Here is a 17,332-nt window from a genome sequence, read left to right on the forward strand (position 1 = left end):
TTGTTACAGACTGTGTAGCAGAAGAACACATGGAAGAAACATAGGGGAAGTACTACTCTCAAGTCTCCATAGACTATAAAACTACAGAAAGAATACTTTAACTAATACAACCATGCGTGCGAAAATGTTTTGATACGCGAAATGGATATGTACATTGCATAAAATAAATAAAAATTCAACTATTTGTCTTCAATGTTGTATTTCTTGTTTTTATGCAATCACAATCACATGAATATTTATAGATGGCAGATGCAGAAAGTAAAAGTAAATCAAATCTAATTTCGATTGGAATTAAAAATAGTATGATAATATGGCAAGGCAAATGCTCTATAAGAGAAAAATCACACAAGGGAGTGCAGGAAGCATAAAGGCTAATGTACACAGACGAACGGTAACTGCAAGCTGAAAACCGTGTAGCTTGTTCCACATAGATTCTATCCACGTTTTGTGTAGTCATAAGTAATAACATAGATTCTATATTTTTATTACCATTACCGCTCGTCTGTGTAAATTGGCCTTAACTGCACATAAACTTTTTGGAAAATGAACAGATGGTACCATGACGACCATGAACATCCTGGAAATCCAGCATCAGATCATAGACCGGTTTGAAAATCCACATAGCATCACACATCATGCAAGACAAACCGAAATGGAGGAACTGCAACCAACCCTCATAATGAGGACGGTACGTAGTAAGTAAGTAGTATGTCAAGAACTCTTTTTTTTTTCTTTACTTTTAAACTTGTATCTGGACCATTTTGGAAAGCAGTACTGCGTTACTGAAAATGCAATCCAGTCAAAAGAAAGAATAAATAAACTCACTTTTATCTTTTTGGCTGTATTTGCTACTGCAGAAGGCATAAACATCACCATAGGGGCCATGTATAATTTCTCCCCAAGGCTTCTGTGCATTTTCCCAGCATCTGATGGCTTTGCAAGCTGTACAAAGTGCTTGCCACGCACCATCAATCCATCCCCAAATTGTCCAGATTCATTCAATGGTTCACCGACACCTCGATAGTCATCAACTAGTAACCTTCGATGTATCTGTCATAAATTAAGGTTAATGTCAAAGTGATCAAGTTTAGTATAAGTAAGTTTAGCAAGTTTATATACCCTTTGTTTTTGCTAAATTTTGTTATTGATTTTAACCTTACAAGTTGAAACATGGTTCCAATGGGTTTCTTGTTGTTATAATTAATTTGTAAGAATGTCAACTGTCGCTAAAACTCATAGATGGATTTGAATGGATTGCTTAGAGTCTTTCTAAATTCTTTTTTCAGTCAGTGAGCACCATTCAAATGTTAACATTTTAAAAACGGGCCAATCCTAATGTTTTTACAATGGTATAAAAGTGCAAGAAAACAAATGATCAATTATAATTCTTGGCTACTGCGTAAAAACATCTTTACCATAAGTTCAATAGATCCATTGTTTAAGGAACTACCACCTTGACTACGGTCAGTTAACACAGTTAGCTGTGCTTTAGAATCCTGTAAATATAAAAATGAAAGTAAAATGTATAGTCACTATGCTTCTTTTCATTAATGGATACAGTAACAAGAACATCGCTCAGGTCATTGCGGGGTTGTCAGATCTTTAGGACATATATTAGAAAATTGGCTAAAATACAGCATTTGTTTGTTAGAAAATGTTTGTATTATATTAAAAGCAATAAACTATCCCAACACAATTGTTTAACCTATAACCTACAGTTTTATGTATTATCTTTTTACTTCTAATTTTGATAGGATAGGATAGACAGATGCCTTTTTCTCTTGAGCTCTTGCGAATACTGCTCTGGCGAGCTCTCATACGAAGAATGGAGCGGCGTAAATGGTTCCTTTGCTTCCTATTCATTTTATTGGTTATCTTAGGATATTTTATGGATCATTTTTGTGTGTAGAGCGCTTAGAAACTTTGTATTAGGCGCGATATAAGACTACCATTATTATTATTATTTACTTTCTGGTTTAGAAAGATTGTGTTTACCTTAATACAGATCCTGCTATTAACTGGATAATAATTGCCTGCAACTGGTTCTGTAATTTTGTAGTCCCATGTGTCACGATGATTCAGCCTTAAATAAAAACACAATTTTTTTTTACATTTATTCATCTATAATTTTACCATAAACGGCCACAAACTAGAAGGCAGAGTTTACAAATCATTTTTCAAATAGCAATGTAGGCTTTTATACAATAGAACTCCTTTGGGACCACCATTAAGATGACACTTTCCCATTAAACGAATGAGGGGAAGTGTATGTTGGGGTTCTACTGTATACATGTTTTGGTAAAATGAGGTTGACAGTAAACACGTTTGAGGCTAATCAATCAATCTCAATTCAAGTTCAAATCAATTGATGAAAATAAAAGTATACCGTCACATATACATAGACACAAACGAAGAAGAGAAGTTTTTTATCTATGGCAATACAAATACTTAATAATATAAATACAGTAATATAAAAGTATGGGATTCTTACTGTCTCTTGATCATCTGTCTTCCATTGGCATCTGTGTAGAACGTATTCTCTGATTCTATATCTGAATCAAAACGACTAATTATTTCTTTGCCATTGTTATCACTGAAAAAAAAACGAAATAGGTTTACTGCAAACTTTTAAGTTAAAACATAATTTACTGTATGTATGTAGATGATTCATTTTGTTTTATAACACACCTTATTGTATTCTTTACGCATCACGTACAGAAAAAACAAAAAAGCGATATGATCTAATGGTGATAATTAACACACTCTAATGCATGTTTAGCTTTCTGTAAACATTTTGAGAATGTTTGCCATGCTTGTTGTGCGCGCCGTAAGTTGGAGCACCATGCCTTGTTGAATTGCCTAGCTTCCCAGCCTAGCATTCGTCAATGATTAACAATGAATAAATTGAATTAAAGTAGGTGTGTTATATACAAAAAAATAATGAATGTTTTATATTCAATGAAAATGTGACTGCTCTATATTCAACCTGGCTCCGCTTATTAAAAATCAATCAAATAAAACAAAAATAAATTTTTTAACTGATGAAATATTCTCATCATTCAACTTATAAACATCTATTATTTGTATAATATACAATGACACTGTTCAGACAGGATTTTTTCTTTTTTATTTTCCATTTTATACATTGTTTTATCTAATTTTCTTTCAGAAAGTATTGCCATACTTGATTGGAATTGGTCCTACAGTCCACTCAAACTCGGCAAATTCCTGGCCTTCTCGAATTCTCACCACTTGACTAAGCCATGGTTGAAACTGTTGATGAACCTCTTGTATGAGGTTACCCTGTTAAAATAAAGTTGCACTCAAATATTGATAGTGAACACAATTGGAATAATAAGTAACTATACATGGACACATACAGACAGACAACTCAATCTCAAGTGCTATACATAAGATGTGTACACTAATTGAACCTCTATCTACTACAACTATGTTCTATCTTTGAACCTTTGTCAATTCTACTGTGGTTATAGGTTTTCATGACCCATCCTTAACTGCTCAGCAGTTGGGTTTGGTAGGTTTGGCCAGATGCATACATTTTTATGGTTAGCAGATGTATAAAAATGAACTCATACTGGCCAAACCTACCTAACCCTGTAGCAATATTTTGGGGAATTTTACTCTTTTATCCTCTTTTGATCAATAAATTAAATTCTTTGATTTGCTTTATATGGATTTGGGTTGACCACGTAAGTGGAAAACCGTGTAGCTTTTCTCACATCTGTATCTATCCTGAGCGGAAACCGCGCCCATCCCCTCTGCGTTGTGTGTATTAAATGGTCATAATGAATAAAATAAATTCTATATTTTTATTACTGTTACTGCTCGTCTGTGTAACTTGGCCTAAACAATTAAAAAGCAGAGAAGATTACCTCTATGACTGACAAAGATACAGATTTTCCATTAAACAGTGGTTCTGGTGTTGACTTGATAGGACGGAAGATATATGCACCTGAAGGTTGGCTACTAACGCTATCACCTGTGTTGGGATCATACCAGTAGAATGACTGGTTCACTTTGATTGATGTGTTTGTCAGCAAATTAGTCATTGATTTCAGAAGTCCAGTAGTACCATCAAAAGAAAGACTAAAAATCTGGAATAAAATACAATCAGTGTATTATGTTTGAAAAGAAGTTTTCTATTTACTATTGGATTTATTTTGGCAAAAGAAAGAATAAAACATAAAATTAAAATTAAAACAATCTAGGACATACTGTAAATCATTTTTACAATTCATGAATGCATAAATAACAAGTTTTCAAAATAACTGCGTGTAAAATTATGTTTTTTTGAGTAATCTTTATTTATATATCAACATTGGCAATATCAATAAAATGTGTAAATGGTAGTTCAAACACCTTTAAAAACTAGATAAACACCACAAAAAATGTATATTAACAATCATTCGTTTGGTCTAAAGTGAGATGAATCTTCCCACTAAAAGTGGGCCTAATCGTCTTTGGGCCAAATCTTCTGTGATACACACTTATTACCTTATTTTTTATTATTGTATCCCCATTAAATGGAATCCTTGCAGTTGTATACTTGCTGATTCCTTTAGAATTCATTTCATTTGTGGTTACTATACAGAACAAAACAAATACTATTAATACATTCTCACCTCATAAACTGTATTCATAGATATATTATTCACTATAATATCTCTATGCTGTATGGTATAGATACAAAATTATCTAAAACATCCCATTAAAGTATCATATCTTTATCAAAAACTGACAAAATTAGTGATACCTATTATAATTTATTTTTACAAGCAAATACATTATATATAGGAGCACATTTCTAAAAGAAATTCAACAATGATTTACAATTTGGTTTTGTTCATAATTGTATTGAATTTAAAGAAAACTGAGTTCCTGTTTCTGGGTTTAAATAATTTATTGTTATTTTAGTGTGGTATTATCTACTAATGAAAGAATCTTACAGTAGCTTTGAGCTGTCACATGATATACTGACCACCCCAATGCAGACACCGAGTAAGGAAAGACGAGAACTTTACTAGAACCTTTTCTAGTTCTGCGAATTCGCTTTGTCTCAGCTGTTACATCAAATACCTATATAATACATAAAAGAAAAAATTGTAGAATCTTAATATTATGACAAGGCCTAATAACAATTCCCATTTGATAGGAAGATTAGCATGCAGTAATGGTGTTCTGCTAAAAATATATATTGAGTAGTCAAAAAAAGGGAATAGGCAGTTTGGGCAACCTCCATTATACATATGGGTAAAACTCACGTACATCAGTATACCATATGTGATACTGATTTTCGCACTTATCATCAAAACTTAAACATAAAATATTCAAGAATACAGAGTTTCAGTATAAAAATGTTTCAAGAAAACGACAAAGAAGTAAAAAATGTTGGCTAGGCCTAGGCTAGATGCGCCGACTGACCTAGATACATACCTTTAGCCCTTTAACGGTAGTAAAATGAAAAAACTATATATTCAAATGTATACATATTGATACGGGTACGTATGAGTTTGCCCAAACACACTAATATTTAACAAACTTATCTAATGCTAATTGCTACTTATATAACTGGATATTCTGAAGCGGATTGTACTGTAGCAAATGACTGAATCTTACCTGGCTGCTGATGACAAATTTATTTTCATCTGTGACTACATAAACGTTTCCATCAACTGGTATGTTGGCATAGTCTGTAACTGCACGAGCTATCGGATTGTAAACTGTTACAATAAACTTGTAAATAAAAAAAAAGAAACATAAATCAATATGATTAAAAATAAATTTCTTCTGAATAAAATATGATTATATCATAAATATTGAACAATATGGATGTTAGTTTTAATGTTTTTCAATTTTCAAAATGAATTTTGTTTATTTAGTTTTAATGTTTTTCATTTTTGTCCCCAAAGAAAACATTTTAGATTTATAAAAAAACTTTTTCTCAGTTTTAATAAAGTTAAGCACTAAAAAATAATGTTTCACTTATAAAAAGACAAAATAAACGGTTAAATTAAACCAAAAACCCATTGACTTCTAGTCAATTTGACTATTTTTTTTGCCGGTAAAAAAATGTTTGTTTGATCTAATTTTTGGTCAAATTGAATAACTATTATGTGACATTAAAATGGCATATTCAACAAAACATTTTTAAAAAATTATTTTTTCAAGAGGATAATATATTTTAAAAATGGAATATAGAAGGCAGTATTTACATACATAATTCAAAAGATTATGCACTTTTTGAGATATAAAAGTGGAAAAATAAATGGATTTATTATTTATGTACTTTAATAATACATTAAATTAATATAAAATCCAGTTTTACTATGAAATATAATATACATACCTTGTTTGAAGATTCTGTAATGGCACAAATACTTATATTTGTATATTCACAATATTGTGCTTCGTTGATTCCAGTTTTTCCAGTCACAAATGATGTCATCGTGGTTCCAATCAATTCCTAAATATACATTTGAAAAAAGACAAGTACATACTCAAAGCCTTACCAAGAAAAAACATTATACAGTTTTATATTTTTAACTTATAATGTATGGTAAAACTTGCTATAATAGTAATATACTTTATTTGATTACAGTGACACTTGATCACCTCAAGGCCGAATTTCGAATTGCTAATTTCGTTCTAATTCTCATTTATTAAGCTCTGTCTAGACTATCAAACTACTTAGACAAAAATGTGTGATGTGCCCAAATAAAGTAGTGATGACATCATAGTGTCCATATATCAGGGTTCGTACACCTGCAAGCTAGTAAAATTCAAGGACATTTAAACATTTAACCTAAATATTAAGTTCAACAGAATAAAAATTTTTATTTTTTAAGATTAAAGAATTTCGTAGTTATGATTTTTTCAGAAAATTCAAGTACTGTAGCCACTAAAAACATACAGTGAAATGTGTATTTTACAAAGTTTACGAATCGTCGATTTTACGAATAGGTTGTCATTAAACAACTATCATGGCCCAGCTCATTGCGGTTTACACGTCCATCTGGGCTGTATGATGTTACATCCAGGGACCGAAACGCCAACAATAGTTATTTTCCAGACGGTAGTATTAAGCACTAGATTATTACCCTGCACATGTGCTTCATAACTGTAGTCAAAATTTATGTTATGGGAAATTTATGTTTACAGTAATTATATTCGCTGTTGATTTTAAATTATTAATGATCGATACAATTAAAATTATGCGTTTACGAATAATAATACTTGGTACCATTGAATACTTAGGCGTGGGAATCAAATAGGCTAAAAGAACTACACCCGACAATGTGGGTCTTCCTGTCCAGGGTGGGAACATCACATTTTTTTGTCACATAAAGTTTGAGCTTTACCCTTGAAACAGCAAACACAAATTATTAAGAAATACAATGTTGACTACACAAATTGAAAAAAGGATATGTTAAACAAAATGTTGAATGTATAATGATTTTATTGTATAGTAAAATTTCCCATTCAAATGAACAAGTAGAATAAAAAAGTCTCACCTGACACCTGGCTCGACCAGCAGAAAGTCGCCTTGCGTAATCATCAGCAACATGTTGCTTTTCAGTGCCACTGAAATAAGGTAGAAATATTTAGGACGATGTTTTGGCAAATTTTGATATGTACCAACTAGTAAGTAGGTTGTCGTCGGATGGAACTCTAACACAACTTTTAAATCACTAGCCTCGCATTAATATTTTTTCAGTAATTTAACAATTTCAACAAAACAATCAAGACAAATGCATTGCTGTATTTGTCAATCTTGGTAACTGTAACACAAACAGTGTGACACTAAAATACATATTGACAGATATAATAAAAATAATATAATGCAAACAACGATTAAATTCTCATTTACTTACTTACTTGTACTGATTAAACGTTAATTTTATAAAACACTCTCATTTTGTTAACAGCATAAAACAATTAAAATCATTACCTGACTGCATCATGATGTTGGGCAACAGCCATGGCTCGCTCTATATAAAAGTGTATTAACAAAATATTATTCATACAGTTATGCTGTATCTATCGTGCATTATACATGAATAATTGTGATTTTTTTAAAGCCCATTAAAACCCACTCTCCATTAAAAAGTTTTGAGACGGAAAACCAGATACAAGGAAAAAATATGTTACTAGTCAGCATTATTTTTAAAAACCTTGTAAAACTCATGTTTAGCCAGTTTCTGTTTAGACTGGAGACTGAACTCAGAGACAAGATTTTAATATTGTACTTTTTTATGTGAAACTCAAGTTTGGAAATTATTATTGTCCCAATTTAGATTGGAAAACAAACCATGAGACAACCTAAATTGCCTAAGTGGTCTCAGATTGGAATACAAACTGAAACTTTTAAATAACATTTGTAAACTTTATAAACTTACTGAGAACTTCGGATGAGAACTTAGATTTTTCAAGAATTTCCAATTGTTTGCATATCTATAAATAATTGGAAGAAAAGAAATAAAACTTTTAGAATACACAAATACAAAGTCATCTTGTATGTTTGGATGGATGGACATTAGATTTTCTATATTATTAGTGAATCTTAGAAATCTTAATTTAATAAATAAAGCAAATAATTAGGGTGGAGATAATTTGCTGTTGTGAAATCAGTCAGGATTAAAATACCTGGGTATCATCATCATCATAATCATCATCATCAAGCATGGAACAACTTGTGTTAAATCGTCTTTTGATCAATTAGGTTAGATTTTACAGGTTTCACTGTCACAACCAAATCATCTAAAATCAATACCAAATATTATACAAATAATGAATGTTTATGAATAGAATGGTGAGAATACTTCACGAGTTGAAAATATCCATTCAACGAATACAAAACATTCATTATTTGTTTTATAACACAAAACAATTTGATATACGAACACGATCAGTCAACAATGTCACATGTCACAAATTTTCAAATTTTTTAAGAAAGAAGAACAGGCATTAGAGCGTGTTTATTATCACCATTAGATATCACTTTTTCATTGACACGTGATGCGTAATTGACCAATCAAATTGCAAGAATACAATCAGGTGTGTGCTTTTCTATATAACTAGGATTTTAATAAGTAAAAAGGAATTTAGTGTACCTGCAATATATTATTTGATTCTCTGACATAACCTTTAATGGAAGGTCGACTGGTGAAGTACCCTGACCAGTAGTTATGTGGTGCATCACCGTAAGGAAATAGGTCATCGCTTTTTGTATTCCATGTTACACCAGCTTCATTTAGACTTTTAATGTAACATGCTGGGTTAGAATACAGTAGATGTATGTTTGTAGAATTTGTCTATAGATATAAAAAAAATTAATTATAATTGAAATCTAAGCACAATGCAGTACAGGTTTTTTTAAACAAATAATTCCAAGACGAAAAAAATAATGATTTCACTTTATAAAAAGACAAAATGAACAGATAAATTTAACCAAAAATGTATTGTCTGACAGACAATTTAAATATTTAACAAATATTTTAGTTGGAGACCCAATTTTTGGTCAAAGTGGATAACTATTATGTGACATCAAAATGGTATATTCAACAAAAACATTTGAAGAAATTATTTTTTTCAGGACTTTATCTAATAAAATTTTACAATCTTATACTGTATATGTCCTTTGTCATCTTTATTGAATTGGGTTCAATATAAACACAATTATTGAATAAATGTATATTTTGAAAACATCGTTTTATCAATGATGAACCCTATCTCTTTTCTTGTCAATTAAAAAAAAACATACTGTACCTTCTCATTTACATATTTAATAAGCTTATCAAGATTCTTATACCAAGGAATGGCATTCTCATATTCAAAATCCATTCCCATTGTCATCATGATGTTATTGGTCTTGAAATGTTTAGCCTGTAAAAAAACAATATTAATGTTAAACAAAGCTTGATACATATATATCAGTATAGTATAAGGATAGCCAGTATACAAATATGTTGCTTTAATCTACCCATTAAAATGGTAATTACCAATGTACATCATTTATAGGGGATTACAAACAAGTTAAAATCCAGTTTCTATTATTAAACAGTTTTTGGGCGTCTCTCGCATGAACATTTTATTTAAGATAGACATGTTTGTTACCTGATCTTGTACAGCAGATATAAAATCCGTCACTCTTTGGTCAACATTGTAGCCTGACAAATTCTTATCATCCTACATAACATTGAAATGCAAAATTGTTTATTAGTTATCCGCTTGGTATACCAAGCGGATAACTCCTTGTTATTGTATGAGATCAATATTTTTGGTTATCCGCAACTTAGTTGCGGATAACCCATGTGATTGTAAATATCTTTTTTTTCATCTTCTTCTTTGTTATTCTTCTTTCTTTCCCGGATTTTTGTGCGTCGCATATCCCCTATTGCTTGTGAATATATCTTTTGTATAACTTTGTCATTATATGGACATTTACCTGAAGTTGTGCACCTCCATATTTTTAATGACGTTAGAGTCGCGCAGCGTAAGTTACGCGCGATTTTATGAATTTCAATGATTGATCATAGATTATAAACCAAAAGTCATTTTGTTTTGACACTTAGTGAAAATTTAAGTCATATCATATGAAAACTTTCTATGGATTAAAAATAGCATGTTTCACAAGAAGTTACGCGCGCACGCGCATTTAAAATTTCAAAATGCGCAAAATTAATTTCTAATCAACTTTCTACGCTGATCATGACAATTTAAACATGTCAAAAATTCCCACGCGCGCGAAAAGAATTACGCGTAAGGTGCGCACGGAGCATGAAAATCATGTGTTTTTCTCTTGAATTATGATTTTACAGCCTTTCTTAGTCATTTTAACAAAGATTTACATCATTTCAAATTAAAATGACGTCATACGAACACGTTGATTTAGACAATTTGCGCGCGTTTTAGTTGCAAAAGTGACAACATATTGTCAAAATTAAGCCTATTTTTAATCTATTATAGCTCCTCAGGATCATCCACGACCCCCAATTTTTTTAATTTAATATGTAAGCAGATATGTTGTAGATATGAATTCATGCAGAACCTTTACCACTCGGATGTTATGACGTCATCGTATGGCCACACGAATGTAAAATATAGGATTTTTTACTCTTTCGTTATTGCTCATCATATTAAATAGAGCGCATCTCACTTTTACGTGCCCAAAATTCTTCAAATTTGATTTAATGTAATTATTTAGATAATTATCTTCTAAAATTGTTATCTTTATATGTCAATTTGATGACGTCATCGTGTTAATAATTGGATTTAAAAGATGGGTCTCATAATTTTGTCTATGCTACACTGTATAACATATACAGTTTATTCTGTAAAATACTGTAATATGATGTATGCTACATAATAGGTACAATTCAGCACTGTAAACATATTTATTTCATGTCATAGGATGGCATAATAATTGTTGAGGTTCATATGGTTAAGTATGTGCATGTTACGTTTGCGCGGATAACCCGAACTCGTCAAAGTGACGAGTTCAAATCTAGTTTTTCTGTATTATTAGTTATCCGCTTGGTATACCAAGCGGATAACTCCTTGTAATTGTATGAGATCAATATTTTTGGTTATCCGCAACTTAGTTGCGGATAACCCTTGTGATTGTAAATATCTTTTTTTTCATCTTCATCATCTTCTTTGTTATTCTTCTTTCTTTCCCGGAATTTTGTTCGCAGCGTATCTCTAATTATGGTCAACATAAGATTGCATAACTTTGTCATAAGATTGACCTGTAGCTGTAGATGTGCAAGAAATTTCGTTATATGACGTTAGAGTCGCGCAGCGTAAGTTACGTGCGATTTTATGAATTGTAATGATTGATCATAGATTATAAACCAAAAGTAATTCTGTATTGACACTTGGTGAAAATTTAAGTCACATTAAGGGCAAACTTTCTATGGATTAAAAATGGCATGTTTCACAAGAAGTTACGCGCGCACGCGCATTTAAAATTTCAAAATGCGCAAAATTAATTTCTAATCAACTTTCTACACTGATCATGACATTTTAAACATGTCAAAAATTCCCACGCGCGCGAAAAAAATTATGCGTAAGGTGCGCACGGAGCATAAAAATCATGTGTTTTTCTCTTGAATTATGATTTTACAGCCTTTCTTAGTCATTTTTAAAAAGATTGACATCATTTCAAATTAAAATGACGTCATACGAACACGTTGATTTAGACCATTTGCGCGCGTTTTAGTTGCAAAAGTGACAAAATATTGTCAAAATTATGCCTATTTTTAATCTATTATAGCTCCTCAGGATCATCCACGACCCCCAATTTTTTCAATTTAATATGTAAGCAGATATGTTGTAGATATGAATTCATGCAGAATCTTTACCCCTCGGATGTTATGACGTCATCGTATGGCCACACGAATGTAAAATATAGGATTTTTTACTTTTTCGTTATTGCTCATCACATTAAATAGAGCGCATCTCGCTTATACGTATTCCATTTCCTCAGATATTTTAATACTGTCTAGGTCAATCAACTATCTTTCGCATGACTTAAAAATATTTTATTTTTTTATGACATTATCATGTCTAAAAATGTAAATAACGTGGGTCACCTATTTTCATCTTTACAGTAAATTTCAATCTGTTATAGCTCGTCAGAATAAAAGTGATAATCATGATTAAAACGTTTTCTGGAAGCTATTGGATTGTAGATACAAATTCATGTGAATATTTTGCCAATCAGATGTTGTGACGTCATCATATGGCCAGTTGAATTCAAAAAGTCATATTTTCATCTCTTGCGTAAAAGTTCATTGCGTTTAAACGAGAGCGCATCTCACTTTTACGTGCCCAAAATTCTTCAAATTTGTTTTAATGTAATTATTTAGATAATTATCTTCTAAAATTGTTATCTTTATATGTCAATTTGATGACGTCATCGTGTTAATAATTAGATTTAAAAGATGGGTCTCGTAATTTTGTCTATGCTACACTGTATATAACATATACAGTTTATTCTGTAAAATACTGTAATATGATGTATGCTACATAATAGGTACAATTCAGCACTGTAAACATATTTATTTCATGTCATAGGATGGCATAATAATAATTGTCGAGGTTCATATGGTTAAGAATGTGCATGTTGCGTTTGCGCGGATAACCCGAACTCGTCAAAGTGACGAGTTCAAATCTAGTTTTTCTGTATTATTCTTCTTTCCTTCCTTCCTTTTTGTGAGTCGTGTTCCTCTAAAATGTGTAAACATAACATTTCATAACTTTGACAACATATGGGCATTTACGTGAAGTTGTGCACCTCCTATTTTTGAATGACGTCATAGTTGCGCAACGTGACTTATGCGCAATTTTATGAATTTCAATGATTGATCATAGATTAAAAACCAAAAGTCATTTAGTATTGACACTTTGACAAAATTTAAGTCATATCAGGGGCAAACTTTCTACGGATTAAAAATGGCATGTTTGACAAGAAGTTACGCGCGCACGCGCATTTAAAATTTCAAAATGCGCAAAATTAATTTCTAATCAACTTTTTACGCGTTTCTTGTCATTTTGAGCATGTCAAAAATTCCCACGGGCGCGCAATTTTTTATGCGCGCGGTGCGCACATAGCGTTAAAAACATATTTTTTTCTCTTGAATTATATTTTTCAAGCCTTTCCCAGTGATTTTGAAAACAATTTAGACCTTTTCCAGTTTAAATAACGCCATACGAACACGTTGAATTAGACAATTCGTGCGCGTTTTTTATGAAAAATCTTAAAAAATCATCAAAATTATGTCTTTTTTTAAACAGTCATAGTTTCTAAAGTAAACCGTTAACCGTTTATTTTTATTACAAAATCTAGAAGTTGATGAGTTGTAGATATCGGATCATGCATCAATAAGGCTAAAAAAACATTGTGACGTCATCGTATGGCCACACGAATGTAAAATATAGGATTTTTGTCTCTTTCGTTATTGCTCATCACATTCAATGGAGCGCATCGCGCTTATCTGTATTCCTTTTTCTCCTAAATTTATATATTGTGTAGGTCAATCAACTTTCTTTAGCATGAGATAAAAATATTTTAATTTTTATGACGTCATCATGCCTAAAAATTTTAATTACGTGGGTCATTAATTTCATCTTTACAGTAAATTTTAATCTGTAATAGCTCGTAAGAATAAAATGTGATAATCACGATTAAAACGTTTTCTGGAAGCTATTGGATTGTAGATACGAATTCATGTAAACATTTTGCCAATCGGATGTTGTGACGTCATCATATGGCCAGTTGAATAAAAAAAGTTGTATTTTCATATTTTGCGCAATAGTTCATCACATTTAAAAGGGTGCGCATCTATATTTTACGTATTCAAATTTCTTCTACACGTTAATATGTTGTTCCTGAGATAATTTCCTTCTGAAATTGCTATCTAAGTGTTTCATTTTGATACCGTCGCCATGTTAAAAATTGGAATAAATGGCGGGTCCCGTAATTTCACCTATTCTACACTGTATGTAATATGTATACAGCTTATACTGTTTGCATGTATATACTATATGACACAAAATTGACAGAATTCAGCACTAACAGCATATCATATTCTTCAGGTCTTGTGCCATAAACTTTATCTGTGTGCAATATTCCAACGTATGACGTGCACGTGGCGTTTGTCGTGGTGCGGATAACTAACTCTTTCATGTCTAGTTTCAACTTATAATTATAAGTTAGCATATTCAAATATTTGATTGGGGTAATTATTATATAGTAGTATGTAGTAGTAAAAAGTACATAATTAATTTTATACTATATAGATACTATAGTATTTAAATACAAAGGCAAATTACTGAAAAAATGACAATGCTAGTGGTATCAGTGGCTGGATCTCAATGGAAATACAAAACAAAATAAGCCAAAAAACTAAATCAAAACGGTAAAGTAAAACAGGCAGAAAAAATGTGCATAGTAATTAATAGTATACTATAGCATATATATATTAACTCGATCAGAGCCTAATTAAATTAAGTTAACAATTTTTGACTAGATACTAACTAGAGTCTTAGGGCTTTTGATTTGCGATGACTAACAATCTACTCAGGTCAATCAGTGTTTTATCATTCGTTAACTGTAACTATAGAAACCAACCAAACCATGTGGAAGTGGGGAGTGAGGAACCGCATTCCAATATCCTTGCATGTGTGTAATGAATTAACATGACATTGGTTGTCGGTCGTCGCAAAAATCAAAAGCTCCTTATTTAAAACCTGGCATTTCTATAATAATCTAAAATAAAACTAGACATGAAACTCGTCACTTTGACGAGTTAGTTATCCGCACCACGACAAACGCCACGTGCACGTCATACGTTGGAATATTGCACACAGATAAAGTTTATGGCATTATGACAAGAACTGAAGAATATGATATGCTGTTAGTGCTGAATTCTGTCAATTTTGTGTCATATAGTATATACATGCAAACAGTATAAGCTGTATACATATTACATACAGTGTAGAATAGGTGAAATTACGGGACCCGCCATTTATTCCAATTTTTAACATGGCGACGGTATCAAAATGAAACACTTAGATAGCAATTTCAGAAGGAAATTATCTCAGGAACAACATATTAACGTGTAGAAGAAATTTGAATACGTAAAATATAGATGCGCACCCTTTTAAATGTGATGAACTATTACGCAAAATATGAAAATACGACTTTTTTTATTCAACTGGCCATATGATGACGTCACAACATCCGATTGGCAAAATGTTTACATGAATTCGTATCTACAATCCAATAGCTTCCAGAAAACGTTTTAATCGTGATTATCACATTTTATTCTTACGAGCTATTACAGATTAAAATTTACTGTAAAGATGAAATTAATGACCCACGTAATTAAAATTTTTAGGCATGATGACGTCATAAAAATTAAAATATTTTTATCTCATGCTAAAGAAAGTTGATTGACCTACACAATATATAAATTTAGGAGAAAAAGGAATACAGATAAGCGTGATGCGCTCCATTGAATGTGATGAGCAATAACGAAAGAGACAAAAATCCTAATTTTTACATTCGTGTGGCCATACGATGACGTCACAATGTTTTTTTAGCCTTATCGATGCATGATCCGATATCTACAACTCATCAACTTCTAGATTTTGTAATAAAAATAAACGGTTCACGGTTTACTTTAGAAACTATGACTGTTTAAAAAAAGACATAATTTTGACGATTTTTTAAGCTTTTTCATAAAAAACGCGCACGAATTGTCTAATTCAACGTGTTCGTATGGCGTTATTTAAACTGGAAAAGGTCTAAATTGTTTTCAAAATTACTAGGAAAGACTTGAAAAATATAATTCAAGAGAAAAAAATATGTTTTTAACGCTACGTGCGCACCGCGTGCGTAAAAAATTGCGCGCCCGTGGGAATTTTTGACATGCTCAAAATGACAAGAAACGCATAAAAAGTTGATTAGAAATTAATTTTGCGCATTTTGAAATTTTAAATGCGCGCGTAACTTCTTGTGAAACATGCCATTTTTAATCCGTAGAAAGTTTGCCCCTGATATGACTTAAATTTTGTCAAAGTGTCAATACTAAATGACTTTTGGTTTTTAATCTATAATCCATCATTGAAATTCATAAAATTGCGCGTAAGTCACGTTGCGCAACTATGACGTCATTCAAAAATAGGAGGTGCACAACTTCACGTAAATGCCCATATGTTGTCAAAGTTATGAAATGTTATGTTTACACATTTTAGAGAAACGCGACTCACAAAAAGGAAGGAAGGATCCAAGAATAATACAGAAAAAAAATTTTGATCCCATACAGTAACAAGGAGTTATCCGCTCTACCAAGCGGATAACTAAAAAGATTCTTAACAATAGTTTAAAAATTAACTGGAAATATAAAAATTACTTGAATTGGAGGATCGTGACAAGCCTCATCAAAACAAAATCCATGTGGAGGTCCATAAAGGGGACCATACAAGGTACCAAAAAACATATCAGCTGATGAACCAAGGTTTGGGTTACTCTTCCACATTGCTTCTAGGTTTTTTAATTTCATTCGTTCTGCTTGATCTGCATAGTCGATACGAGCGAAAAAGAATGCATCAAAGCTCATCTGAAAAACAAAAACATCATTCTCAAGTGAGATTATTTTTGTAATTCATTCAATATAGATTTAATATGAAACTAGATTTGAACTCGTCACATTCATCAAAATGAATGAAATCTACTACAGAAGGATTGAAATTTAGAAAGCAAAAAAAATTTTGAAAATTGTGAAATGCTCAAAATGAAAAGAAA

The 17,332-nt window shown here is 31.5% G+C and overlaps 1 protein-coding gene across 1 annotated transcript in view; it reads right to left on the reverse strand.

The window, feature by feature from the left end:
* The window catches only part of LOC144845312 (lysosomal alpha-mannosidase-like), a 28,772-nt gene that overhangs the window by 1,766 nt on the left and 9,674 nt on the right, over positions 1–17,332 (reverse strand). The window contains exons 5-21 of the mRNA XM_078702547.1: positions 16,941–17,147; positions 10,135–10,206; positions 9,787–9,903; positions 9,132–9,332; positions 8,418–8,472; positions 7,970–8,009; positions 7,533–7,602; positions 6,368–6,484; positions 5,638–5,754; positions 4,968–5,097; positions 4,516–4,604; positions 3,894–4,115; positions 3,185–3,303; positions 2,492–2,593; positions 1,996–2,083; positions 1,416–1,496; positions 826–1,050 (exon numbers count right to left, since the gene is read on the reverse strand). Of these exons, the coding sequence (XP_078558673.1) occupies positions 826–1,050; positions 1,416–1,496; positions 1,996–2,083; positions 2,492–2,593; positions 3,185–3,303; positions 3,894–4,115; positions 4,516–4,604; positions 4,968–5,097; positions 5,638–5,754; positions 6,368–6,484; positions 7,533–7,602; positions 7,970–8,009; positions 8,418–8,472; positions 9,132–9,332; positions 9,787–9,903; positions 10,135–10,206; positions 16,941–17,147 (2,052 nt within the window). The remainder of the gene's footprint in view (positions 1–825; positions 1,051–1,415; positions 1,497–1,995; positions 2,084–2,491; positions 2,594–3,184; positions 3,304–3,893; positions 4,116–4,515; positions 4,605–4,967; positions 5,098–5,637; positions 5,755–6,367; positions 6,485–7,532; positions 7,603–7,969; positions 8,010–8,417; positions 8,473–9,131; positions 9,333–9,786; positions 9,904–10,134; positions 10,207–16,940; positions 17,148–17,332) is intronic.

The sequence above is a fragment of the Antedon bifida genome, chromosome 6 (assembly GCF_963402885.1).
Source record: "Antedon bifida chromosome 6, ecAntBifi1.1, whole genome shotgun sequence".
NCBI lineage: Eukaryota > Metazoa > Echinodermata > Crinoidea > Comatulida > Antedonidae > Antedon > Antedon bifida.